Source organism: Nuphar pumila, chromosome 1 (assembly GCF_984573655.1).
Source record: "Nuphar pumila chromosome 1, dmNupPumi1.hap1.1, whole genome shotgun sequence".
Classification (NCBI taxonomy): domain Eukaryota; kingdom Viridiplantae; phylum Streptophyta; class Magnoliopsida; order Nymphaeales; family Nymphaeaceae; genus Nuphar; species Nuphar pumila.
Window position 1 is genome coordinate 172247246 of NC_143249.1, and position 27610 is coordinate 172274855.

The 27610-nt window shown below is 36.5% G+C and overlaps 1 protein-coding gene across 2 annotated transcripts in view; it reads right to left on the minus strand.

Annotated features, from left to right (window-relative positions):
* The window catches only part of NRPA2 (nuclear RNA polymerase A2), an 89728-nt gene extending 68312 nt beyond the window's left edge, over positions 1 to 21416 (minus strand). The window contains exons 1-13 of one of the 2 annotated variants that reach the window (XM_089999763.1): positions 21297 to 21416; positions 18498 to 18686; positions 18316 to 18398; positions 18069 to 18188; positions 15459 to 15535; positions 12333 to 12396; positions 12012 to 12082; positions 11000 to 11077; positions 10867 to 10912; positions 9940 to 10120; positions 9801 to 9853; positions 9583 to 9656; positions 9340 to 9457 (exon numbers count right to left, since the gene is read on the minus strand). In XM_089999763.1, the coding sequence (XP_089855889.1) occupies positions 9340 to 9457; positions 9583 to 9656; positions 9801 to 9853; positions 9940 to 10120; positions 10867 to 10912; positions 11000 to 11077; positions 12012 to 12082; positions 12333 to 12396; positions 15459 to 15535; positions 18069 to 18188; positions 18316 to 18398; positions 18498 to 18675 (1143 nt within the window). In that variant the 5' untranslated portion in view covers positions 18676 to 18686; positions 21297 to 21416. Of the gene's footprint in view, positions 1 to 9339; positions 9458 to 9582; positions 9657 to 9800; positions 9854 to 9939; positions 10121 to 10866; positions 10913 to 10999; positions 11078 to 12011; positions 12083 to 12332; positions 12397 to 15458; positions 15536 to 18068; positions 18189 to 18315; positions 18399 to 18497; positions 20279 to 21296 lie in introns of those variants that run through there. The other variant, XM_089999770.1, reaches the window with a different exon arrangement.
* Positions 21417 to 27610: the final 6194 nt, after the last annotated feature.

A 27610-nucleotide genomic window follows, 5' to 3' on the forward strand; every position in this document is an offset into this window, starting at 1 on the left:
CTCTTTCCTTCAGCGAATGTTTCCCTCGTGCGAAGGTCCTTGACCTGCACAGAGAAGGGAGTGAATTCAACTGAAGCATGATTATCATCAATAAGTTTGGAAACAGAGACTATTTTTCTTGATGTTGGGAGCATGAAGAACATCAGAAAGTTCAAGGCTGGAATGTGACATGGGAATGACAGTTTTTCCAACATGAGATACAGGATGGTGGGATTCATCGCCAGTGACAATTTTACTTTTGCCAAAATAAGGAATAGGGTTGGAGAGTTAACCTGCATCACCAGTCACGTGAGTTGCTGCCCCTGAGTCAACAAACCAAGCACCTTGATCATTCTGCTTCAATTTCAATTCTGACAAGGCGGATATCAACAGATCTTTAATCTCTCCATTGTCGCTGATATTGGTGAAATTTCTTTTTTGTTCTGTTTGTAAAGCCTTTCCTTTATTTTCTGGATTGTGCCAACAATTCGCCTTGATATGCCCCCTTTTGTTACAAAGGAAGCAAGTGGGGATGGATCTTTGTCCCTCTGCATGAGTCATCATGTTCGGAGTGGGGAGCAAACCACGTCCTCCGTGTCCACTTCGCCCTTGCCCCCCTCGTCCTTTTCCTCGACCGTAAGTCACCCCTGTGGCAAGAATTTCTTGGGAATTTGTATGAACATGAGTTTCTTCAGAAAAACCTTTCAGAGTCATTTCATACTGAATTAATTTAGCTCGTAACTCATCAAAGGTAGGAAGGGCAGGTAGACACAATAGTGAAGTAACAATCATGTGGTAGTCAGATCCCAATCCACTCAGAGTTTGTTGCACCATATCACTGTCACTTACGACACATCCTATAACTGCAAGTTGGTCTGTGATAGTCTTCATCTTGTTCAGATATTCCATGATGGTCATGGAATCCTTTTTTAGCAACTGAAATTCTCTCTTGAGAAAAATCATTCTCGCCTGTGAAACCTGTGAATACGCCTGAACCAATCTTTCCCAGAGTTGCAGGGCTGTACAATTGTCGGGAATGGCAACAAGAACCTCTTGGGACAGGGTACAAGTGATATATGCAACTACTGACTGATCTTTCTTTTCCCAGTTGAGATACTCCACATTTTTAACATACACAATTGAACTTACCCCTTTGTCATCTTTCTCTTCTCTCGTAACAAACTCTAGTGGTACTGGAGTGGTTCCATCCAGGTGGCCTAAGAGTCCTTGGCTCCTTATAAAAGGGATGATTTGTCTCTTCCAGATCAAGAAGTTTGAGGTGTTTAGCTTTTCGGAGACAAGCTGAATTAGAAAACTCGAAGAGATGCTCGATTGAGAGGAATGAGAATCCATGAAGAGAAAGGAGGGAGGAGAAAATTAGCAATAATAATCACGAAGTGAAATGCTCAATTTGTTGCCGAGAAGGGTACTGGTCACCCCCCCCCCTTTTTTTTCGGCTGTCACTTTTCAAGAGATTGACGATCTGAGTCTGTCAGATCCAAAAAAATCTTTTCTTCCTTTTTTTTATTTAAGGCTTATGTTTGAAGTAATAAAAAAATGAACAAATAGCCGACTGTTTTCTGAATACTAAATGAGACAGCGTGAATAGAAAGGATAGAGACGTTGGTTAGGAATGAAAAAAGCCTCAGATCTGTTGTAAAGGTGAGATCAGATCTGGATATATCAGACGAAAAAGGAGGAGAACTGAATATTTGAGATATAGACCAAAACAGATTGACTTTAGGGACTCACGTGAAACGTGAGTCCACCAGAAAAACAGGGAGAGAAACGAGGGATGAGGGAGAAAAATCAAAATTTCAGGTTACCGTGATGGAATTAGGGATTTCACGTGAAACATGAATCCACAGAGAGGAGATAGAGGAGGGAGACATGGTTCGCGTTACCGTTATGAGATTAGGGATTTCACGTGAAGTATGAATCCACAGAGAGGAGAAAAATACGAGAAATGAAGAACACGAGAGAGATAAAACCTCAAACCTCTAGTTCTGGTTGAACCCTTCTTTGAAGCCCCTTCGACCTTCGATCCTGGATCTCGGCTTTGATACCATGAAAGTTCGAGAGGCACATGTGAAAGAGGAAAGAAAGGAGAACAAAGGATGCGGCTGTCACGATTTCAATCAAATGAAATCGTGACCTAAACATTCTATTAATAAGTGTAAATCAGTATGGGTCCGGGTCTGGTGTAATGTCCAGACCCGAAAGACCCAAAATGAATAAAACATACAGACTCGGGTCCTGTACATACAATGGATCTGGTACATACAATGGATCCGGGTTACTATCCAGAATATACTTTTTCAATAATCCCTAAAACCTTGATTTTAATATACCTTAAAACATTTAAGGTTGCAAACATCATACATCCATCACATTTATATATAAATAAGAGCATCCATAAGATCAATGGTCAAAATCAAACGAGTGACACACTTATAATTAGAGATCATATACCAAATCATTCTAGAGTCCCAAGGTGCCCATAACTCACCTCAACCACCATCTATAATATGGTAAGTGGACAATCTAGAATGACATAACACAAGGTGCCCATAACTCACCTCAACAACCATCTCTAATATAACAATAAGGCCATAAAAAAAAGGATTGATGCATCATATAACATGTGATGGATAGAAGATAAATGTCATATAAAGGCAATGAACTCTTTAGGGAAAACATTTCCCAAATGATTTTACAAAGAGGGCCGATTCAAAGGTCCAACATAATTAATCACAACAATATGTCATATGACAATAATGTTGTATATATACGAAATTATGTTTAATCATGATCATTATAAAAAGACTTAATCAACACAACATGAAATATTTAAGCTATGTCATGTGGGAAAAAGGATTTGGAATAATCCAAGAAACAAATTAAGCCTTTATAATTAGCAATTTATATGTATACCAAGATGCAAAATGGCAATAATCTTAAACGTGCAAATTTAGGACAACATGTACTAAGATATTACGGAAGCATTTATAATGATAAAAGAAACAATCTTACAAGTCCATTAAAGGATAAAAACAAACACAAGCCCTAAAGAAGGCAATAAAAACATCTCTTTATTGAGAAGAGAGTACTATGTGAAAATGTCTATGGATAGACAATACGCATACAAGCATAAATATTTTATAAAAGAAGTGTACAAAGACACTTTCACAATCACTTGAACAAAATACGCAAAAAGCGTAATAAAGGCAAACATGCAATAAAGCATGTATTTCATAAAAAGAAACAAATGCTTGAGACTCAAGTTTTAATTATGCAATTATATGCAATTTAAGACAAGGAAGAAGACCATATTATGGCCAATGTAGGCATCCTTAGAGGAAAAATCAAAATAATGAAAATCTTTTATACCAAAGGATGCAATAGATACACTATGCACTCTATAGAGTGTGAGAAGATTTTTTAAAATAAACAACAAATATTTAGATGCGAGAAATTCTCATTATATCAATATATATATATATATTCACAAAAAAGCACTAAAAACCATACACAAGAGTTTTTAAGCAAAGATCATTAATTTAGCAAGAAATTATATATAAAAAGTTAACTTGTAGGTTAATCACGAAATTCTTATGGAAGAATCATAAATCTCACATAATTGAAAACAATTTTAAAAAAACATAAATTACTATTATATGTAATTTCAATTTTGAAAAACATAAATTACTTTTATATGTAATGAGAAATCGATAACCTATATAAACAAGAATTATATATTTGAACAATAAACACGTTTAATAAAATTAAAAAGAGATATTTTTAAAATATACTAAAAGGAAATGATTCAACTATCAAAAAAAAAGGAACACTAAATGTGCAAGAAAAAATAGATTTATAATGCATAATATGTTAAGAAAAGAGATACATAACGAAAGCTTCTAAAAAAGAGAGAAACAATGAATACTTCACCATTTCTTGAGCACCACACTTTCCGTTGCACCAAGAGACAACCCCATCGTGACCTTGCTCTGATACCATGTTAGAAAGTGGCTTTGAATACATTAGGTTCAATAATGAACCCATACATATGCACATGAAGTGCAAATAAACCCATTAAAGGGAACAACACAAGCAAATAATGTGCTAACACATAAACCCACAAAAGGGGCAAAAATATGACTTAAAGTTATAAGTTGAATATTATTGAAGAAATGGAAGAAGAGGGTTAAAACCCATTACAATGGAGCAAGAGCTCCTCCAAGTCTTAAAAAATACAAAGGGGAAATCCCCTATTTATAAGCACAAAAAGGAGCCACCTTGGGGGCTCCCAAAGAAGACGTTGGAGAGCCCCCAACGGTCACATTTGTGACCGTTGGGGGCTTCCAACGTCTCTATTGGGAGACCCCCAATGGTTTATGAAAACAAAAAATAAAAAATAAAAACAGAAAATTTAAAGGAAAAATTACAATGCATATTCCAATTAGAATATGCGTAAAATGTCAAATTACAAGAATACCCTTGAGGTGTTTTAGGAAGATAAAATATATATTTATATATATATATATATAAATAGAGATACGTATACATATATATATATATATGTATACGTATCTTTATATATATATATATAAATATATATATGTACATTTAAGGATTATATTTTAAAATATATGTGTACGAGTACACATATTTTAACAATGTCTTCCAAAGGAAGAGGTTTAGATTGATGGAGGAAAGAAGATCTTGTTCAAATTTGGGCCTAAGCTCATGCAAAAATTGGAAAAAGTGTCATTTTTCATTTGTTCCCTTCTTAGCTCAACATCCTCACTAGCAACCCATTTGGGTTCAAGAATGGATAACTTGTCCTATAAAAGACCAAGAGTATTAAAGTAGAACATTCATGTCCCCTTGTTTGATGGTACATATTTTTTCTTAAGTAAAAAATTGCCTTGCAAGGTCTTTTTGGGTATATATACCCTTCATAAAGAACCATGCCTCATTAGCTTTCCGGAACCTAGCAATGTTGGTACATATTTTAAACTCAAGAGTGTTCATGAACCATGCAATAATTTTTGCATGTTTACTTTCTCAATCCTCTACCTTTGATTGATGATCTTCAATGGTTTTTATTTGAGCATCTTTTTTCAACGTTTTTTTTTAAATTTGCTTCCAACCTAGTGAGTTTGAGTTGAGTTGAGACTCTAGAATATAGCCCATCATGTATCCCCAAAGCTTCTTGCCTTTGAGGTTATTTTTCATAGCAAACACCCACATCATGTAGTTGGAACCATTTAATTTGAAGGAGAGATCTATTTTTTGTTCATTCTCCATTTTGACTTAATAGAAGAAGGAAGAGAAAAAATGAAAGACCACGGAAAGAGCTTCACCACCTTGAGTTCTGCAAGCACCATCAACCCACAAACACTTTCCCATATGGCTCTGATATCATGTAATGAAGTATGCAAAATTACAAGAACAATGTGCAAAGCACATACAAGTCCAAGAGTGGACAAGACAAGGCATGATATAGTACGAAAGTGAACAAGCATAAGTCCACTATGGGACAATATAAAGAGCCAACAAAGGGCTACACAAACAAGTAAAAGAATAGGCACTTTATTGATAATATGCTTTGAAAAAGCATATTAAAGAATAAGGAGAAGCACATCCCCTATTTATATACAAAACCAAAGAGGGAGGCCATTCAGAGCTCCGCACATAGAGGCGTTTGGGCCCCAATAGTTAGATAAAATACAAAATAAAAGAAAAAGAAAGAATAATATAAATTAATTAATAAATGTTTCTAATAAATAGTTATTATTACAAGTGAAAATAGCAAAATGCCCTTATAGGGCATTAACTATTACAATACTTGAGAATATATAAAATATCTGAATATGTATATATATGAGTATATATATACATACATATATTTTAACAGAACCATCCAACTATACAGAGGCCAAAGGCAAAAGAATGGGTAGAAGCTATGAAACTAGAATTAGATGCATTACATAAGACCCATAAGTCCAACATGTGCCCGAAAAAAAGAAGACAATAAGATGTAGATGGGTATTTAAGGTCAAAACAAAGAGTTATGGATATTTAGAAAGATACAAAGCTAAGTTCGTTGCAAGAGGGTATTTTTAGGAATATGGTATAGACTATAGACTATGAATAAACCTTTGCTCCGGTAGCTCGCATGACTACCGTTAGGACTCTAGTTGCACTAGCATCCATTAGAAATTGGCATATAATTCAGTTAGAAGTTAACAATGTATTCTTAAATGAAAATTTCAATGAAGAAGTTTACATGGATCCTCCCCCTGGTCTGACTATTGAAAAAAGTATGATTTTTCGTCTTCCGAAGGCTTTATATGGGTTTAAACAAGCTCCTAAAGCATGGTATGATCGGTTTAGTAGTTAGATCTTGGTTTTAAATCATGTTATACTGACATTACTTTTTTTTTTAAGATATATAAATACTTCACTTGTCATCTTGCTCTTATATGTTGATAATATGATCATCACTGGGAATGATCAGAAGAAAGTTAGGAAATTAAAATTGTACTTAAGAAATCTTTTGATATGACTAACCTTAGTTTTTTGAGATATTTTTTAGGTATTGAAGTAGCCTATTCGCTAAGAGGATACATTTTGTCTCAAATAAAATTTGCAGTTGATATTGTGCACGTTCGAGAATTATAGATACAAAATATAATGACACTCCTGAAATAATTAATGCCAAAATGAAAGTTGAAGACGAAGTTGTATTAGATAATCCAACTCCTTATAGGCAACTTATGGGATCACCAATGTACTTGTCTACTACTATACCAGACATTGCGCATGCAGTACAGACTACAAGTCAATTTCAGCATGCGCCGACATCAACTCACATAACTATTGTATTGGAAATAGTTTGATATATAAAAAAGACTATATCTAAAGGGCTATTATTATCCTCTTCCTCATCTTTAAATTTTATTGCATATATTGATTATGACTATGGAGGAGATCCTAATAACCGACACTCAACTACGGGTTTTTGTCTATTTTTAGTTGATTCCCTTATATCCTTGAGATGTAAAATGCAGCAAAAAGTTTATTTAACTTCCACAGAAGTTGGATATATGGTGATGGCTACAGCAATAACCGAAGTTGTATGGATGAGATCCTTACTCTCAAATATGGGCGTTGATGTGTCAAAACCTTCAAAATTATGTTATGATCCTTCAAAATTATGTTATGATAATAAAAGTGCCATATATATAACTATTTTATGAACGAATGAAGCACATTGAGATGAATTGTCACTATGTTTGAGAAGAATTCTTGAAGGGGATGATTATTTTACCATATGTTCAGTCCGAATTTCAGATTGCGGACTTCTTCACCAAAGCCCACCCTCTACCACGATTTCTTTTCTTCTTAACAAACTTTTGGTGATCTCATCGTAAGTTTGAGGAGTATTAAAATACAATGTATATATAGTATGTCAATGCATTTTGGTCTTTTTAATACATGTAATAAATACAGCCTAGTAGAGGTTGTATAGTTCTTTATTTTCTTTTTTATTTATCTTTTTGCAAAACAGTCAACATGCCTGTTTGTCTTTTTACAAAACAGTCAACATGACTTTTGGAGGCAGTCCAACGTTGGACTGCCTCCTCTCTTGCCTTGTATGGCTCTATAAATAGAGTCCCTTCCTCTAGTATTTTCTTATGCTTTTCACAAGCATATTTGTGGTGTTATAAAAGATATTTATTTTTCATTGTGTTCTTGTGAGATTGTGCTCTTGTGCGACTCCTTTGTGAGATTGTATTTGACCCAATAGTGGTCTTTGTGTGTTTGCGATCTCTTATAGCCCCTTGGTGGTGTTTCATTGTGATTATTATTCACTTTATTTTAATAAGTCCCGAAAATACCTCAAGACCTCTAAAAGGTTAAAAGTAAGAATAACGCAACTCAGTGCTGCCATGCAGGATCTAGGGTGGCCAAAAGCCAGCAGATTACATTGTTAAAGATCCAAGCCAACAAAATCAAGATGAAAAACAACCCCCAAGTGCAAGAGAAGAACTTACCGCTCATGAGGTAGCCTCAACATCAGAAGGCATAACTACAACAGCTAATGCAATAACTTTATGTCTTCATCAGTTTCACAAACTAAATAAACATCGATCAACACAACAATCTACCTAAATGCATCCAAAATGCTTAATCAGCCATTACAAAGTGGCAAAAGCATTCGAGACCAGGAAATCTACTAGAAATGACTGAAAGAAGGAAAGTCACTACAAAATGAGCCCACTAGGAATGTAGAAAGCTCCTTAAAAACTCCAAATATTTTTTATTAAAGGTCTTTCACTAACTGGCCACTGCAGGCCCTATTAGATCCAGAGCATTTCAAGACGAGCCAAAAACCACTGCATCATGCACTAAGATACCTCTATGAATAGTGATTAAGAACCCAAGCAAAACCCAATAGTCCCAAAACTATAAAACATGGACAAATAAACATCAGAGGTATCCAAAACTAACCCTGAAGCTCTCATACAGCAGATAGATAATGAGTGTCTACCTCTAAAAGCGTTAGAACCCTGATCTTCAGTATATCACTTCAAGTGCAAAAAACCCAGGGGAGGAACTCTCTCTATGCCTAAATGATGCTACTTACGATGTCAGATGCTAATCCTACTCAGAAGCCCAAAGTGGGATACAGAAGTTTACCAGAAGATGACCAAACCAATAATTTCAATATAAGCAGAAGCTTTAGGATAGAGCTAGCAGTGCAATATACACACTGACAATAATTCAACCATGGGCAACATTTCTTAAATCGGCAACAGCAAGTTCAAGATAAGCATCATAATATCACAGACTCTGACAATTTTTCGATATAACAATTTCTCGCACAAAAAGTCCATATACATACACAAACACAAGCATGAATCACATAAATCACAACAGAATGGTTGGACCCTATGTCACACTGATACTCCATTTTGATTCATGTTCTGCACCCCTTCATATATTAGTTACATTGAAAACTTCATAAAAATGATTGTATCCCCGTATCTCCAACCGGCATCCATGTGACATAGGTTGGACCCCGGAAAAAAATCACCTCTCACAATGTTGTGGGACTTCAAAAAAAATCAAGGGAAAAGAACCTATATATATGCTTGTTTACTTGGATAAAACTAGATACATGAGTGAAATTACCATAACAAAGAAAAAGCAATCACAATTTTTGGCTTAGTTTTGAACATAAGAAGGTGAAATATCACACCAACAGTTTGCATCAAATGGCAATGTGATAACATATTAGTATATACTATGACCGTTCTTAGACATTTCAACCATTAAATAGTGTACCTTGAGATAAATAGTGATTAGTTGCCCAGGTAACAAAACCTCGTGGTTTTGCAAGGTATCCAGATTATCAGGAGCTGCTGTTCGATCAACAACAGAAAATAGCTTGTGCAACATAAATCTAAAGAAAGACAACAAATGAAAAAAATATCAGGAAATATGCCACGAAAAAATAAAGAGAAAGTGGTCAAAGATGAAATCACTATGAAAGTATAGTCACAAAAGCATAATGCAAAAGAAACAGACATGAGCAAATTAAACTTGTCATGATTGCTCTCAAGGTGCACGAAAACAAACTCCTTTATAACAGATTCTCCAACCTACATGGAAGGGGAAAACATGTAACAGATCCAACTGAGTATTTCCACTGCTGGGAAAGAGACAGAGAGAGAGAGAGAGAGAGAGAGATGGACCCAAAAGAAGTTCTATTAAATATAGATGAGTCAGTAGGAAGTACAACTTACAACTGAATAACTTTCCGTTTCTAGTCCATTCATTATTGGTTGGAAACGCTCACCTATATCAAAAAGAAAAAAGAAAAATTATATCTCAAGAGAACATCAAGAAGTCTTGAGCCGCAAAAAGACATTTTTTCAAGTATACCAATGAACTGCAAGCACTGGAGACGTGTGAATAAAGCAAAATCCTTGACTTCATTTAAGATTATCTTTGCCCTTTCTCCAATCAGCTGAGTACAACCCATTCCTCTAGAAACATGGTAGGTGCCACTACCAAAAGAAGTCAAACTCATGTAAATTTCAGAGTCACTGGTGTCAATAAGGGCCTGCAGGAGGACAACCTCAATAAGAACTGTTTTGCAGAATAAGGTTGTGTTGTGTCTGTGTGCTTTCTTTCTCTGATATGTTCATTAGATGACACAAAGAAGGCGTTTAACTAATCGTAACAACCACGTAGATAAGATAGCACACATTTGTAATGATAAGAAAATTATTGATGTTCTCACCATCAGGTGTAGAATTTCAAGTAGTTGCATGGACCAACGCAAGTTATATTTGATATAAACCCACATTTCATAAAATTAGGAAAAAAAAACTTTTTAGACATTAGGGGTATCCTGGACTTTTTCATTTTTGCAAAAAAAAAAACAATTACATTTTCAGTTCCACAAATTAGACTTTTGATTCCACCAGATAACAGCCCATTTCAATACACATAGATCAACACTCTTTCAGAAAAAGACACATCAAAACAATGATGCCAAGCCTCAGTCTCACGTTTTCAATTATAGCCAAAGAAGTGAATGCCAATAAATCATTCCCAAGAAAGGATACCACCAAATTTCATCGCAGTATGTGAGAATGCAGTCACAAAGGCCAAGAAAAGAAAGATGAATAAATTGAAGATGACAAATAGAAAACAAAATATTACAGAAAAACAAAGATTCCACAAAGGCAGGGATAATGGGAAAAAAAGGAAAAATTTGCATGTTCAATCTCCATAAACCATATGGTAAATTCAAAATGTAGTGCCGCCAGACCAAATCATAACCAAAAAACAGAAAAGTAATACCTTCAGCATTATGCCTACTGGGATAACATATTCTTTCTTCTGCACCCTACATAACATGAAGGAAAATGTTAAGGATAACTGGAACACATACTCACTAGACTCTTTTAAGGACATGATAAGATAAGTTGCATACACAAATCCAATGCTGGCACTTCCATGCTGCAAGTAATACAGTCTCATCGTGACAGAGGATTCATCTGGTCTTACGCATCTAAAAACACACAAAATGTATTCAGTTTTTTGTCTACAAACAATGATAATGAAAGCAGAACTCGAAGGAGATGCAATCCAGAACTCTGAACATACACAGAAGAAAAAGGGGAGAGAGACACAGACAGACAGACAGACAGAGAGAGAGAGAGGTAGAATATGCTTTAGATTGCAAGAACCGTTGCATAGATTTCATAAACTTGACATTCCAATAATGTACTGACTTTCTAATACTGAGAAATGGTGACGTACGGACTATTGCATCAACACAATGTTACAAGGTCAGAAAAAAGTAGACGGATTTGCACATAAGACACCTGAAAGAAAGAAACAATTATTCCAAGGAAAAATTGCACAGCTTCCAGCAGGACGTACAACATGAAGAGGTACTAGAAGACATATACATAAGGTGTAATTTTATCATTTTTCTTTCCTTGACATAATTGTTGCAAATTCTTTCTGCTCTTGAGAGTACGTCAGATTATGTGCAGTCTCAAGGTCATTGTCATTTGAATAAAATTACAGAAATAATTAGCATTTTCCCCTGAATTCGATTTCTCATGCAAGACACTGTTTCTCTTGACAACAAAAATATACACAGACCATTTACATAGCAGAAATACACCAAGCATGAGAGCAAAGAAAATAGTTCCATTAGTCACGAATGAAAATTTGTTTTGGAATCTAAACAACAGATCATAAATAGCCTGACAAGCACATCTATAATTTTGAGGACCTGGCATGTTTGTAAAATAAAAGGAAGACCAATATCAGAAATCATGCCACCAAAACTGCCAAACTTGAAACTGGAACTGATCAAAAGTTAATCAAAGTCAAGAATTTGTTTGAATTTATGAATGTCTGGAGAATTTTATTTCTGCACAGGGTATAGGATATAGATCATTTCTTTTCCTTCATGAAAGTGAGCAGTGTACCTGATGAGAACAGCTTTGTCAGTGTAAGCTGATCCACGATTACGGTATGCATTTCGGATCACACTAACTGGCTGGAAAAAAAACAGAGGTTAGAGAAAGACAAGGACTATCAAGAAAGCATACAACATTTGTAATTTAAAAAGAAAAAGTTCTAAAAAATAAAATGTCCTGTTTTCGCAGATCAAACACTTGGCATTCAGACAATGGCAAGTTAACATTTGGGAAGTTCTTTGATTCTTCAAATAACAAGTATAAAGATACCAAGCAATTGAAGTCCAAAAGAATAATAGGGGCACATTCCAGGAGAAGCACATGACTCACATAATTCCGCTTCGGCATTATCAATATCCGCACCAGTCGCTCCAATCCATTGCATATGAAGTAGCTACAAGTGCAAGACAAGTTAATAATAACACCCATAAAACAGCTTTTTCAACAAGTAGACATGAGTCTTTCCTTTTTGAATGATTTATTAGGAAATGTAAATACACAATTATAAGCATAGGTAATCATAATTGGATAGACAAATTGAACATAATGAACCTGCAGACAAGGACATTATGATGAAAACATGCACAGGCACAATAATTGATTAAAAGCACTTGCTATAACAATGCAATAAAGAGATCACAATGCACCAAAAGAATCTACTGCTTCAAATAAGAACAAAAAATAGAAATTTTTGTATAAACCACTATATATGAAGAATTGACTGATGGCATGAAAAGTTGTAATAAAAGCATAATCAAAATAGAAAAGATTAAAGATATAGATCGCGTGCAAATTTACTTTAGACATATATGAGGGAGTGATGACGTGAGAGAATATGTAAAACAAATAAAATCATAAGCAACTAGTGAAAATCCTAACTGCCAGCTTGAGGTATAGTGAAAAACAATTCCAAATTCCAGATGCCATGTCAGAACCCAGAAGATTTGGATGTAAGATATGTTTACAGATGAGCAATCATTCTTAACCACATATTATGAAGAAAAATATTATTTTTAAAGATCAAGTGTCAACAATTCAAAACCCTAATTGTATAATGTGTTAACTAACAATAGCTTTCTCTAACTTGGTTAAAGGCACAAAACTGTAGATAAATATACCATTCCCAATACATATATGTGTGTATGTGTATTTAATGTTTAACTGATTGAAATAATCAAAACACCCTAAGAGCAATGGCATTTTTTTTTAATAGTTACTTTTTGGGTAAAGTATGTTTTCTTCTAGAGGAAATCAAAAAGTCATACATACTTTTTGAAAAGTGACAAGTGTACTTTAGTAATTTGAATTCAAAAAGTGAAAGCAATTTTTTTGGGGCCAAAAGCTAACCATGTATTTTTTTAAATGACATTGCTTTTAACTTAAGCTTGTTTAGCTCATTTCAATCACTTGAACATTATAAAACAATCACATACGTTGTTTATACTTCATGTGAACGAAGTGTACAGTGGGACTATTAAAAAAAATTGATAAGAATAAAATGTTTAGGTTCACAATAGGGCTTTGGGGTATAGAAGGGTTAGATCAAATAAATAAAGAATAGTATAGTAACATTAAATCATTAGGAAGTAACAAGTCCCTTTTAACATCTCTTCATTCGTAAAGACAAAGGACTGCTCTTTGAATAGAAAAAAGAATTGAACGTCCCAAATGAATTGACTTATTCAAATAATCCGTGTTCTTTGGAATATCCATCTCATCTCTGGTACTGCAGGTTTACACTGTACAAAACTCCAAATCATTCTCTTAAAACTCATCCTCTTTATGATAAATGATCCACTCGCCTCAAAACAACCTGACCCGGTAAGGAACTCCAAATGTATTGAGCCTTTCAATAGAATCAAATAGATTGCCATGAGATCATAGCCTAGAAGCCAAAACTATGTAATTGAACAAGTTCAACCTACGGGAATCTTCATGATATTTCAAAAAAGGCAGAGGTATTTAAGGTTCATAGTCAAGAAGCCAAAACTATGTAATTGAAGAATCTCAACACAAGCGAACTGTTCATGATATTTCAAAAAAAAAAAAACACATACTTAAGGAACTTCAGTTAATCAATGCATGAAACTAATGAAATCAAAAGATGATCAGTACACGTATAGTAGCTAGTTCTAGCTTTATGTAATTGTTTCTCCGCTGCTCTCTTGCTATATTCATCTCTATTCACTAGTATTCATATATGAATCAAAATAATTTAACGAAGAATTACATTATATGAGAGGGATAGAAAAAAGATTATATGTAATAAGTTAATAACTATGAAGCCTTATAGTATCCACGATCATGGTTGCCATAAATGAGTACGGGTAAGTGAGGGCTTAAAAAGTTTCATGCATGTTTTTATTTGAAACATATATTGGTACAGCTCCAAAAAAATATCGATAAGAGTTTCTAATAAATACTGATATGGTTTCTAAAAGAATTGGTATGAGTTTCTAAAAAATTGATACAAAGTAAATAGTTTCATAAAGATAACTTCAAATAAAAATAGTTAAACATACATGTGTAATCAATCAATATGTATAATAATTTTTTATAAATTATAATATCAAAAATAGTGTCCTAAAATGAAATTGTTGTTTGTATACATAACTGTTAATAGAATCGAGCTTGATACTCGATCATAATGTAACAGAAACGTTTCTGTGTAAGATGGTACGTGTTCCACAAATAATAGGGATGAGTTTCTTAATCAATTGATACTTTTCTTTATGGTTTTTGAGAAGAGTTTCATACCGGTATCTGGTATTGGTATGCCGAATATGTGATATGCTAGGATGTACTGACTACTGAGTACCAATGCAACTATGTCCACAATTGCCCATGGTAATAGTTGTATATAATATATATAATATAACCCAACAGATATCGAAAGATCATACCACTCTGATTCTGATTTTCCCAATCAGACGAAAGAATGAACAGAAGATATTGAATGTACCTTATTTATTTACTTTATTGCGACTTTTTTATTCACTTTTTACATTATTATATTAATCTATTGTTGTGTTTGATACTCATGAACAAAGAAATGAAATTAATTTTAGATTTTGTTTCTCATCCCATTTATCTGGTTTATATGTGAAATTACCTCCTTTCACATGGAACATTCATACTTTTTAACATTAATAAATGTGAAAAATAAAAGTATAAAATTTTCAGTTTTTACCAAAAAAACTAATTAAATTTTTAATTAACACGTCTCTACTTTTATGAAGGACAATTATTTTCAAATTTTCAATCTAAGGAACATGTGAAGGAAATGCATGAGGAACTTAAACAGCTAGCAAATGCGATGGAAAATGTGCTTCCAACAAATTACCAGAAGAGTTCAAGTTTTTCTTACACTCAGGTGGCATTTCCTTAACCCTGGCATGCATAAAAGGCACCAACTTCAAGCATAGAAACTATACAAAATTAACAAACAATACTCACCCACCAATTTCAGTTGGCTCCTCCTTGAACGAAATTAACTTTTTTGAATCAGCACCCCTTAGGTGACAAAGCTTTGACTGAAATAAACTAAAGCAATCAACTATTGTTTTCCAGCATACTACAACTTAGGAATTGAGTTTAGAAATATATCAGTGAAACTAGCACAAAAATATTAGTAGATATTGCTACCTGCAACCATTCAAGTAAATAGTCCATACCGGTTGGTGCAAAATGTGGGCAAATGCACAGTACTTGTCAAATTGATTAATAAACAAATTATTTAATCCACATGATAGGGATTCAAACACAATTGAAATTGTAGTACATTTCTATAGGAATAGTGAAATACAAGCATTAAGCATTTAATTTTAATACCAACCACGAGAATCAATTCCAGGACAAAATTATTTCTCTACGAGCATATAATGCCAGCAAAGTATTGAGGAATGCAATTTCTAAAAAGTATACAAGAAAATTGACCAGATCCTCACTCTTACCAGTTGTAATTCTCAGATAAAAGCACCTATCGCAGTCGGTTCCTTGATGTCCAACTTAATACCAATCTATGTCACATAGGTACGTTGTCATTGCAGATATGTAGAATACAACAGAGAAAATTCTAAAATTATGGGCATAGGTGTACAGCTACACAAGACATACATATGATACAGAGAGCAGGAGGGAACTCGCACCTCTAGTATGAGTTTGGGAATGGAAACCAGAAGTACGACCAGTGTATTCATTTTGTAGTCTGAGATATTAAGTACATCTGTGATGGAAAATAGAGTGTTTGGCAGTACCAGTGAACCAAATGGCCACAGGGAAGGACTATAGGATGAAGACTGGCAGCATCTCCCTAGACTTGGTCAAAAAATGACAAGACTCCACCATATAATTCGAATGACATGAGAAAAGTATATGTCTGTGCATGCAGATGTGTGTGTATATCAAACACCACACAAGGATGGATGAAAACAACCTTTTATACACCTTCAAAATGGATGCAATCATGCAATTGATTTTACAAAACAGGTAATGGGTTGGGCTCGGATCAGATCAGATCCAACAATGGTCTGATCCATACACATGAAGTACCAGTATCAATACCCATGTTGATACAGGTCAACACAGGGATGGCACCCTTTTAGAAGTACCCATGTTACATAGATTCCAATACAAGGATTGAAAGAGGAGGCCGGATTATCTAAGTTTATTCTCTTGACCCTTACCAAGTTACCATCCATAATTTCCATCATGATGAGAAAAGCAGGAGAGGACATATCATCTAGAAGGAATCAGAAAGCAAATAAAAAAATCACTCAAAAAATAATGAGGTCAATCTGTGGTCAGTCTGATTAATGAGGATGCCTGACTCAACAATTGAATTGGTAAGTCCATGACGCACTATTTTGCATCAAATCTTTTGTTATTGTCCTACTGTGGACTAAATTGGAAGTTCTTGCATGAAACAAGTAGATGAAAACACAATTAAACTGTAAGCTATGTCACATGGATACTCCATTTTGATTCCCATTCAGTATCCCTTTATATACAAGTCATTGGAAACTTCAAAAAAATAGCCATGTCCATGTAACCAAGATTGTAAGTAAATGGTACAAAACAAGTAAAAACTGCAAGCTGTATACTCAAAAGCCCTCGCTCTTAAACTCATTGAGAGAGACATAGGGCGAGAGACTAAAAAGTAGCTTAATTGTACTCATAAATGAACATTAGACAACATTAATGAACTGATCAAGCACAAACATTTGTTTACCCTTAGAATGTATTATGCAAACACGAGCACAACTCAAGCTCAAGCACCAATAGTCGACCTCAGGTTGCTCAAGTAGCAAGCTAAGCTTAGTGTGCACCCCCATCAATTATTTACATATACATTTTGAAAGCCATATAACATTAACAATATTACATATAAAGGAGTTAGATGCAGATGGTCTAACAAACATGCATTTATTTAGGTATGCTAACCAGTAACGGAGCTATCTCCACTTCAACTTACAGTGGATGTGGATCTAAATCAATCCCAGCCCAAATGATTTGCTGGCCATTTGCAAATGCCCACTTTATATAATAGCGAATAGTGTGAAGTCACAGTAGTCTCTATCGTCAGTAACAGCTAGGTATCCCAAATACAACAAAATACATAACAGAAGTTCCTTGCTACTACCATGGCTCCTTAAATGCATTTTCAACCAAACTTTATTCTGCAAAAAGTGGGTAATAATTCTCATTCAATTTTTAAGTGATAGAAGCTCTTTCTTAAACCAAGAAAATGTTAAATGCTAGCATTTGTGTGCCTAATTGCATTACTGGAAAAGATATCTATGGGCAAACTTGCATAACCAAATTCTAAGTGATGCAAATTCTTTGCACAATGGTTGCCTATATAGAGTTGTCCATGAGCAAAACTTGAACATTTGTTCTTTGGAATAGACATATTAATATATTAATCTTACGAGATTTGATCAAGCTCAATCCACACTCAAGTTCAACATGAGTCACTAGCACATGATATCTGTCATAATCCAACGTTAGGCGTCATTGGCGCAAAAAAAACAGAAAGGCCTCACAGCAAAGCAAAGGGAACGCAACCTTTAGCATTATAGGAAGGCGTCCAAAGAAGGATTGCTCACGAATCACAGCTCTACCGTTGTATTGAAAGCACACATCCACATGAAGCTTGCTTCGGTAAGATATTCCACATTGTCTACACTGTTATCCACAAGGGTCATAGAAATTATATTTAAGACCCCAAAAAATAAAGAAGGGGAGAAGAAGAATAAGGAGCAGAGAATCAAGTCACTGCATAAGAGAAACGCAAAATCTGTTTCATCGTTACCTCGTACGGAAGCAAATTTTCATGCTTTATTTTACTACTGCTTTCCTTATCTGGGGGCAACAAAACCGGATTCTCTAACCATAGTAAGACTCCGAAGTTAAGCACAAAACCAAGGATGAAAAATTGGCAGCACAAAATAAAACGGTAAAAAATATGTACCCAAAAAAAAAGTAAAAGGATATTTCTAAGCCTTGTGTCAGATGAAGAATCGTTAATCTCAATGGGCTTTATGTTTGAGACCAAAACATCAAGTCCTCTATCGATGAAATAATCAAAGGAGTCGATATGAGGCCGTGTTAATTCCATTAGTGCTGTGAAATCAGGGACCTTCGCGTCGACTGAAGCTTTAGCTTCCCCCATGACCTGCTCAACTGAAAAAACATAAAAAGCTGTTGAAAACTATGACTGTTTGGACCTGTTCCAAGAAAGAGAAATCAGCAAATAACTAAAACTGATGCGTTCCTCCCGTCCTTGTTTGTTTCAGACAAGGTTCAGACGCTCTAAAAGAGAGAGAGAGAGACAGGCAGACAGACAGAGAGAGAGAGAGAGAGAGAGAGTCAGCAGACACACCCAAGTAAGAAAGAAGTGAGGAGGGGGGTGGAGCCAAGAATCTAAATTGTACCTCTGCACATAGGCATACAGAGTAAAAACACTAAATTATACAGGCACGCAAATGCACATAGAGCAAAAAAGAATATCAGAACCCTAATTCTTACAAACATCATAAATTGTGCATTTATGCTAATTGATAAAAAAAAACTAATATTCTAACCAAAATCAAATCATACAATATTCATGGATTCATGCCTAAAGGTAATTTAAAAACATAAAACCATAAAGAAACATTTATTTAATTCTAAAAAAACAAAACAAAACCTTAATTCCTACAAACATCGTAAGTTATGCATTTATGATAATTGATAAAAAACCTTTAATATTCTAATCAAAATTAAATCACACAATATTCTTGGATTCATGCCTAATGGTAATTAGAAAAAAGGCACACACACATAAAACACCTAAAACCATAACTAAACATTTATGTCATTCTACAAAAAACGAATCAAAAACCTAATTACTACAAAAATCATAAATTATGCATTTATGAAAAGGGGCCATTTGGATGAAAGGGATCAAAACCTGGTGTTTGGCAAGACAGGTTTTGCCTAAAACCAGGATATTGGCAAACCTGGCTTGCCAAAAACCAGCTCATATTGGGCTGTTTGGGTGACCAAACTTGGTTTTGGTCTCAAAAAATTAAATAAAAAACAGCCATGTCATTTTCCCGCAAGAAAATGGCCGGGTTGGTGTTGCTTTCATCGAGCAACATCCACCTAGCCATATTTCAACCGGTTGCTGGCCGGAAAATTATCGGTCTAATGAAAAACAAAAAAAAACTTTAAAACAAAAAAAGGATGGCCAGCCATTTTCCGGGCAGCCACAAGCTGGAAAATGATCAGGCTGGTGATGCCCTCACCAGGCAACACGGGCCCGGCCAGTGGCTGGCCAAAAAATGGCCGACCACCATTTTGACTTACAAAAATAAAAAACAAAAAAAAGGGGATGGCATCCACAGCCATTTCCCAACCACCCACCGGCCAGGAAATGGCTTAGAATGCCTTCAACATAAAAAAAAAAATCCAACCATTTCCGGTCAGCCACCGGCCAGAAAATGGCTAGTATGACATCACCCGGTGTGGGCAATGCCATCCCGGCTATTTTCCGACCGGTGGCCTGCCGAAAATGGTCGAAAGTCATTGAGGTGGAGAAGGGATGAGGAAGGAGTGAGGTGAGAAGGGAGTGGGGTGAGGGGTGGAAATGCCCTCCACAATAAACCAAGTTTACGACCTGGGGGGATGGATTTTTCACTTAGCCAGGTTTTGGTAAAAGCCTATGTATCAAGCCAGGTTTTGGTGTCACCCAAACACACAGAACCAAGTTTACACCCAAAACCCAATCATCCAAATGGTACCTAATTGATAGAAAAAACTTAATATTCTAACCAAAATTAAACCACGCAATGTTTATGGATTCATGCCCAGTCTTAATTTTAAAAAAAAACACAAAAACAACCCCAAAACCATAACTAAACATTGATGCCATTCCAGAAAAACAAATCAAAACCTAAATACTTACAAACATCATAAATTTTATGTTACTTAATAAAAATATTCCCAATATTCTAACAAAAAACAAAACACACAATATTCAAGGATTCATGCCTAATGGCTAATGGTAATTAAAACAACAGACAAAAAAACGTAAAACCATAAACTAAACATTTATGTCATTCAGGAAAAAACTAAATCAAAACCCTAATTCCTAACAAACATCGTTCATAGAAATGCAAGTATAAAAAATACTAATTAAATATGTATATTATTTAAAAGACAAATAAAAAAACTTAAATCCTAACAAAAGTCAAAATTAGGAGTTTAATATCCATAATCAAGAATTCATTAATTTAATCATGCTTAATGATAATTGAAAAGAAAATAACACAAAAAAAAAACATAAAATCCTAATTACATATTCATGACATTTAGAAAAATCCAAATCAATGCCCTATATCCTAAACATTTATAGAACTATGCTATTTAAAAAACAAATAAAACCCCTAATATTCTAACCAAAATCAAGCATTCATTATTCATGTCCAATGCTAACTGGAAAAACAAACTAAAAACTCTACTTAAAAATTGATGTTGTCTCAAAAAAAAACTAAATAAAAAAAACTAAACCCTAACGATACATTATGCTAATTGAAAAAATAAACCCTAAAATCAGAACTCTATCAAAGCATTTTGAAAAACGACAGGGATGTCTCCGGACGCCGGACGGCGGTGCAGACATTGCCGGAGAGAGATGGGGGGGACATCAAGGCAGGCGTACTGCCGCTGGTGACGTTGGACTGAGGATGGGCCGCCGGAGTTGCAGAGAGAGCATCCGACGTAGGGGAGAGAGAGAGAGAGAGAGAGAACCTCAAGGCAGGCGCACTGCTGCTGGTGACGTCAGACTGAGGATGGGACGCCGGAGCTTCAGAGAGAACACCCGACGGAGAGAGAGAGAGAGAGAGACACTGGTGACGTCGGACTGAGGATGGGCCGCCGGAGTTGCAGAGAGAGAACACAACGTAGGCGGAGAGAGAGAGAGGGGGGAAGGGCGTAAACAGGTTCGGGTCTAGGTGCGCGCACCCTGACCCGACTTTATACAAGGTCGGGTGGGCAGTGCGAAACCTATCGGACCCGAACCCCGATATAGGGAGATTTCCGTAAATTGACCGGCATTTCCCGAAAAACCCTATAATTTTCAAAAATACTCTCATGTCCAAAACCATAAAATTTTGTCGCTAAAAGGATAATTTTAACCTTCATGGACCTCATGAGGTTCGCACGATATATGCATAAATATACTTGTAAACCTCCTGTTGGACTAATAGCTAGAAGCTTCACAAATATCATAATAAAATTGGCATATATAACATGAATCTTGAGAGATATAATGTGAACCTCATGTTAACATATCATGAATTCATAAAATAATGTGCTAAATTCGCATGATATAATGCAACCTTTCTATGATCCTCAATAAGTCTGCAAATTATGTGCTAACTTTGCAAATTGTCATTGTGAGCATGCTTGTTTATGGATTTTTGTATGAGCATTAAATGTGAACTTTCATTATATAAAAATTGATTGTGGCATCTCAGAGCCATTTTTGCATAAACTAGAGTTTTTTTGAGATCCCTAACCTTATTTTCCTCGACATCTATTTATAGTGAATCATCAGTGACACTTCATTAGTGAAAATAAAAAAATTAGAGTTTTTTTCGGTAAGCCAATCTTTAATGGTTGAACCTATTATTTGTTTGAAATCGTAGGTTGAATGAGTTATTTTTTAAAACATAGACATGAGTTAGTTATGTTATGGAAGAATTGCAAAGTTTTCAAGTTACCTTTGCAAGTTTAATAGTTTATTTCATTTTTTCTCTGATTAAATCGTTTGTGTGTGGGTGTTATTGTATGTTATGTATCTTGTATTATAAACATGATTAAGGAACACTCTTTGTTTCTTTTAGTTGTTTCTAAAATAGGTTTTCGAGAATTTTTTATAAACTATTTTGTTTGCTTTTTACAATGTTTTAGCCTATGTCCTATCTTTGTTTCCCATCTGTTTATCTATATTCCTCATGTTAATGTAAAATTTTTTGAATTTGTTTAATATGTCAACTAAAAATACTAACTCAAAGGGGGCCACACCCACAACATCTAATATTGTTAGAACACCTTAGCAAAATAAGAAAAAATATGTACTTGGTGATAGTTCACATTATAAAGTACAAAATAAGCTTGATAAATGGGTAGAGGGACTTTGCTAAAAGTTTGTGTGTTCAGTTTTTTTTATAGAAAATGCATTGAGACTCACACTTCTTTGCTCAAACTCGCAACAGCTAACACCTTTAACAGAGGTCAAACAACAACAAACATTTTAAGTGTGGATGAGATATAAGGATGAACATAAAAAATTTATTGACTAGTATATGCTTACATTAATGTCACAAATCCTAAAAACATCAAAGTAGGGAGAGGGAGACTCAGTGGTGAAGAAGTTTCACTCATTGGCTAGCTGTGAGATTGTTGTTAACCTAAATATTCGGATAGAGGAAGCGGAAGACACGATCACCCATAGTGGCAGCGGTGAGATGGAGATGGTACCTCAGCAAGAGGAGAATGTGAACCGTATGATTGTGGTTAAATTAAAGGGTCCTCATGAAGTGGAGGTGAGTGAGCACCCTAAAAAAATGAAGGTGGGTGGATCAGATACTCAAGAAAAGGTTGATGCTGCGATAAAGAGTGCACACAGTCGAATGTAGTGGGGAACAAGGCTTGGTGCTCCAAGGAGTGGGAGCACACTTGTAAACAAGGTATGAGGCTTGTGGACAGGTATTTTATCCACTTGTTATTATATATATATATATATATATATATATGGTTGTAAGATGTTTGCAATCATTGACAAATTTATATTCAAACAATGATTAAATTGTCAAATGTATATTGCACTTAAAGCTTTAAAATGTTGTATTTTTATGTATATAGTTAAATGAATAATTTGACTGATTCCATCAAAAGCAATTGTGATAGTCGAATATGCAGTCTTTAGATTTAGAGGATCCAACAAGTTGCATGCACGGATTCTACTGGTTTCAAACACATGAGTGATTCATAATACTAAAGGAAGATGAGAAGAACTCGTTGGATTGAATGCATTTCCGAAAATCGTTAGATATCAAACCATGGTGCATCAATCACAATCTCTTAGAGGTCATTGTGCAGTCATGAAATCCGACAACCAATGCATTATAGTTCAGAGATGTTGAGATGACAATCATGTTGAAGGATGTAGCACAAATCATTGAATTTAAGTGTCACAAGTAGTCAATGCGTGCCATTGGTGGGGATCTCTATGACAAATATCGCAAGATTTATAAAAATCTCATTGATATATCATGAGAAATTGTCTAAAAGTTTACAACTACAATTTCTTGCAAGATTTTCAAATTGTGACAAATATCACGCTATTTATATTTTTAAAAGATATTTATTATGAAAACCTTCAAGATTTTCATTTTTAAATGTATTTTCTTATAAAAAACAGTTTTTGTAATTTGTAATTTGTTTTTGTAAGATTTTGTTGAAAAAATACAAGATTTATGAAAAATTTCAAAATCTCTCAAGTTTTTTCCTAGATGAGATATTGTCATTTTTAGCTTTTGACTCTATGGTAGGGATATTTCCAGTGCATTTGTGGTGTTTATTTAGAAATGGATGAGAATGTGTTTGAAGATTAATTGTTTAAGTTATCATGGTTGAAAAAACACTATGACTCCAACTGTCCCGGGCCGAGTTTAGAATGGGGCATGAGCAGTGTGGAGCTCTACTGAGTGGAAAATGCATCAAGTGTAAGAACGCGCGGTATGCGTCAGCTTGATCGGTGATGTGCGGTGGTAGCATGGCATGTGATAGGCAACGATATCGTCGTTAGTGCATCGTTGTATGGCGGCACATACGTGGAGCGTTGTTTGGCTAAGCAGTGCCAGCGGACCAGAGGGTGTTGTCTTTGGAGAGTTGCTTAAGAACCTCTCAACTTGCGGATGTCCCACGCGAAGCGATTGGACGCATGGGGGTGCGTGTGGGTTAGGAGTAATTCCCCCAAGAGTCACACTAGGTGATTCCAACCGAGTAAAGATACTCGAAGCTAGGCAAGAGAGAGCCTATGCGCCAGCGAATGAGTTTGGGTGGTGCTCTTCGCTATGGCATGAAATCATCAACTGGTCTTTGGACTGGGTGTTGAAAGACTTGGATCTTTCACTGGCGAGGTTTCAACTGGCTTGCGCATGGAGCTGCGATGTGCTCCATGGCATTCCAAGCTAAAGCAGGTTGTTGCCCTTCTCGGAAGTGCTTAGTTGGTATGGGACGACTATGCACAAAGTGGCATTGATAACATGGAACGCATTTGAAGATGCGCTTGAAGAGATTCTGCTAGGCAGTTGTGCGCGGGGTAGCGCACAGGGCCAATATTCTGATTCAGCACATTTAAAGTGTTGGTGAGTGGCTTGTGGCCATTAGTCTGGCCATATTGGCCAATCTAGCGTGTTACAGGTTGCAAGTTATTCCTTGCCCGTGGCAAAAGTGGCTATGACATAGCGATTAGAAGGCTTGTGACGGTAAGGAGGACCGTTGCGCTGCATGGGCTTATTGAGCGAAAATTAGCCTGTGACAATTGGTATCAGAGCAGATCAATATCTTGAGCAAGATACACTCAAAAAGAAAAGGTTCACAAAGACCTTGTTATTCATGTGCGACACTGAAAGAAACAAAGATGGTTTATTCTTGCGATGCAAAATTACGTAAGTGAAGATTGGTGAATCGAATCGTTGAAGCAAAGTAGTGGTTGGATGGTATGGGACATCTTTACCATGATATTCTGAAGCGTAAGGTTGTTGTTCAGTTGCTGGCTAAGGGAACGCAGATCAATAAAAAAAGATTCTCACCAGTTGTGTGTTAGGCTCACTGGTGGAGCGTAGCGTTTGCCTTGTGCATACGGAGAAGGCACGTTGGATTCGGCTGGAAGAATTTCCACCTTTGGGTCGGGGAGACTTGATAAAAATTGTGCTCTCTCCCAAGTTTGTGGGTTAGCGAAGTGCCCACGTTGTGCAAAGATGCTCGGCGGTTTGGTCTCTTAAATTGAAAGTTCTCTGAGAAGTGTGTGTGCGGAAAGAGTTGTTGTTCTTGGATCGTTGATCCCTGCAGAAATTCTCTGCTGACTCTAGAAGAGAGTTGCAGCATGCGGACTTCGGGAGGGGAGCAACAACATTGGGCCGAAGGTGCCTATGTGAGGAGGACGCAGCAGCATTGGGCCGAAGGTGCCTATGTGAGGAGGACGCAGCAGCATTGGGCCGAAGGTGCCTATGTGAGGAGGACGAGTGCCATGAAGACACTCTGAAGGATCGCATTGGGTTAATGCTCCAGCAAAGCATTCCCCACTTGAGGACTCAGATAGATCATCAAAAAACCATAAATATTGTCTTAAAAGGGATAGAGATCTCTGCGGGAAACATTGGTGGTCATCTTTCTCTGGGAGGATCACAAAGGGCTCAAAGTGCCCTTGCTGAGGTTGGAAGGCAACCCAGCCATGAGCTTAATGACGACAAGCTTGTCGTGCAGGTAAGGAGGCCCTGTTTGATTTGGAACTACACTGGGGTTCTACGAGCATGGAATGCTCGTTGCGAGAAAGCGGAGGATTGTTGTCTAAGTGATCAAAGATGCGCTAAGGTATGAGACTTGGCATATTGAAGATTGTGAAGATGGTGGATGGACACGAGAACAAGTTGAGCTGGATGAAAAAGAAGTTAGCCAAAATTTAACACAAAAGGGAACTGGCATATGAAGCTAACTGCGTTCTTACCTACACCAACATTATCGATGACGTATAATGGCTTTGGTGGAGGAGCATGTTCCGGGCCAAGTTTGGAATGGGGCATGAGCAGTGTGGAGCTCTACTGAGTGGAAAATGCATCGAGTGTAAGAACGCGCGGTATGCGTAAGCTTGATCGGTGACGTGCGGTGGTAGCATGGCATGCGATAGGCAATGATATCGTCGTTAGTGCATCGTTGTATGGCGGCACAAACGTGGAGCGTTGTTTGGCTAAGCAGTGTCAGCTGACCAGAGGGTGTTGCCTTTGGAGAGTTGCTTAAGAACCTCTCAACTTGCGGATGTCCCACACGAGGCGATTAGACGCACGGGGGTGCGTGTGGGTTAGGAGTAATTCCCCCAAGAGTCACACTAGGTGATTCCAACCGAGTAAAGATACTCGAAGCTAGGCAAGAGAGAGCCTATGCGCCAGCGAATGAGTTTGGGTGGTGCTCTTCGCTATGGCATGAAATCATCAACTGGTCTTTGGACTGGGGGTCGAAAGACTTGGATCTTTCAGTGGCGAGGTTTCAACTGGCTTGCGCATGGAGCTGCGATGTGCTCCATGGCATTCCAAGCTAAAGCAGGTTGTTGCCCTTCTCGGAAGTGCTTAGTTGGTATGGGACGACTATGCACAAAGTGGCATTGATAACATGAAACGCATTTGAAGATGCGCTTGAAAAGATTCTGCTAGGCAGCTGTGCGCGGGGTAGCGCACAGGGCCAATATTCTGATTCAGCACATTTAAAGTGTTGGTGAGTGGCTTGTGGCCATTAGTCTGGCCATATTGGTCAGTCTAGCGTGTTACAGGTTGCAAGTTATTCCTTGCCCGTGGCAAAAGTGGCTATGACATAGCGATTAGAAGGCTTGTGACGGTAAGGAGGACCGTTGCGCCGCATGGGCTTATTGAGCGAAAATTAGCCCGTGACAATTGGTATCAGAGCAGAAGTCACACTAGGTGATTCCAACCGAGTAAAGATACTCAGGGCTAGGCAAGAGAGAGCCTATGCGCCAGCGAATGAGTTTGGGTGGTGCTCTTCGCTATGGCATGAAATCATCAACTGGTCTTCGGACTGGGGGTCGAAAGACTTGGATCCTTCAGTGGCAAGGTTTCAACTGGCTTGCGCATGGAGCTGCGATGCACTCCATGGCATTTCAAGCTAAGGCAGGTTGGTGTCATTCTCGGAAGTGCTTAGTTGGTATGGGACGACTATGCACAAAGTGGCTTTGATAACATATAACGCATTTGAAGATGCACTTGAAGAGCTTCCGTTAGGCAGCTGTGCGCGGGGTAGCGCAGAGAGACAATATTATGATTTAG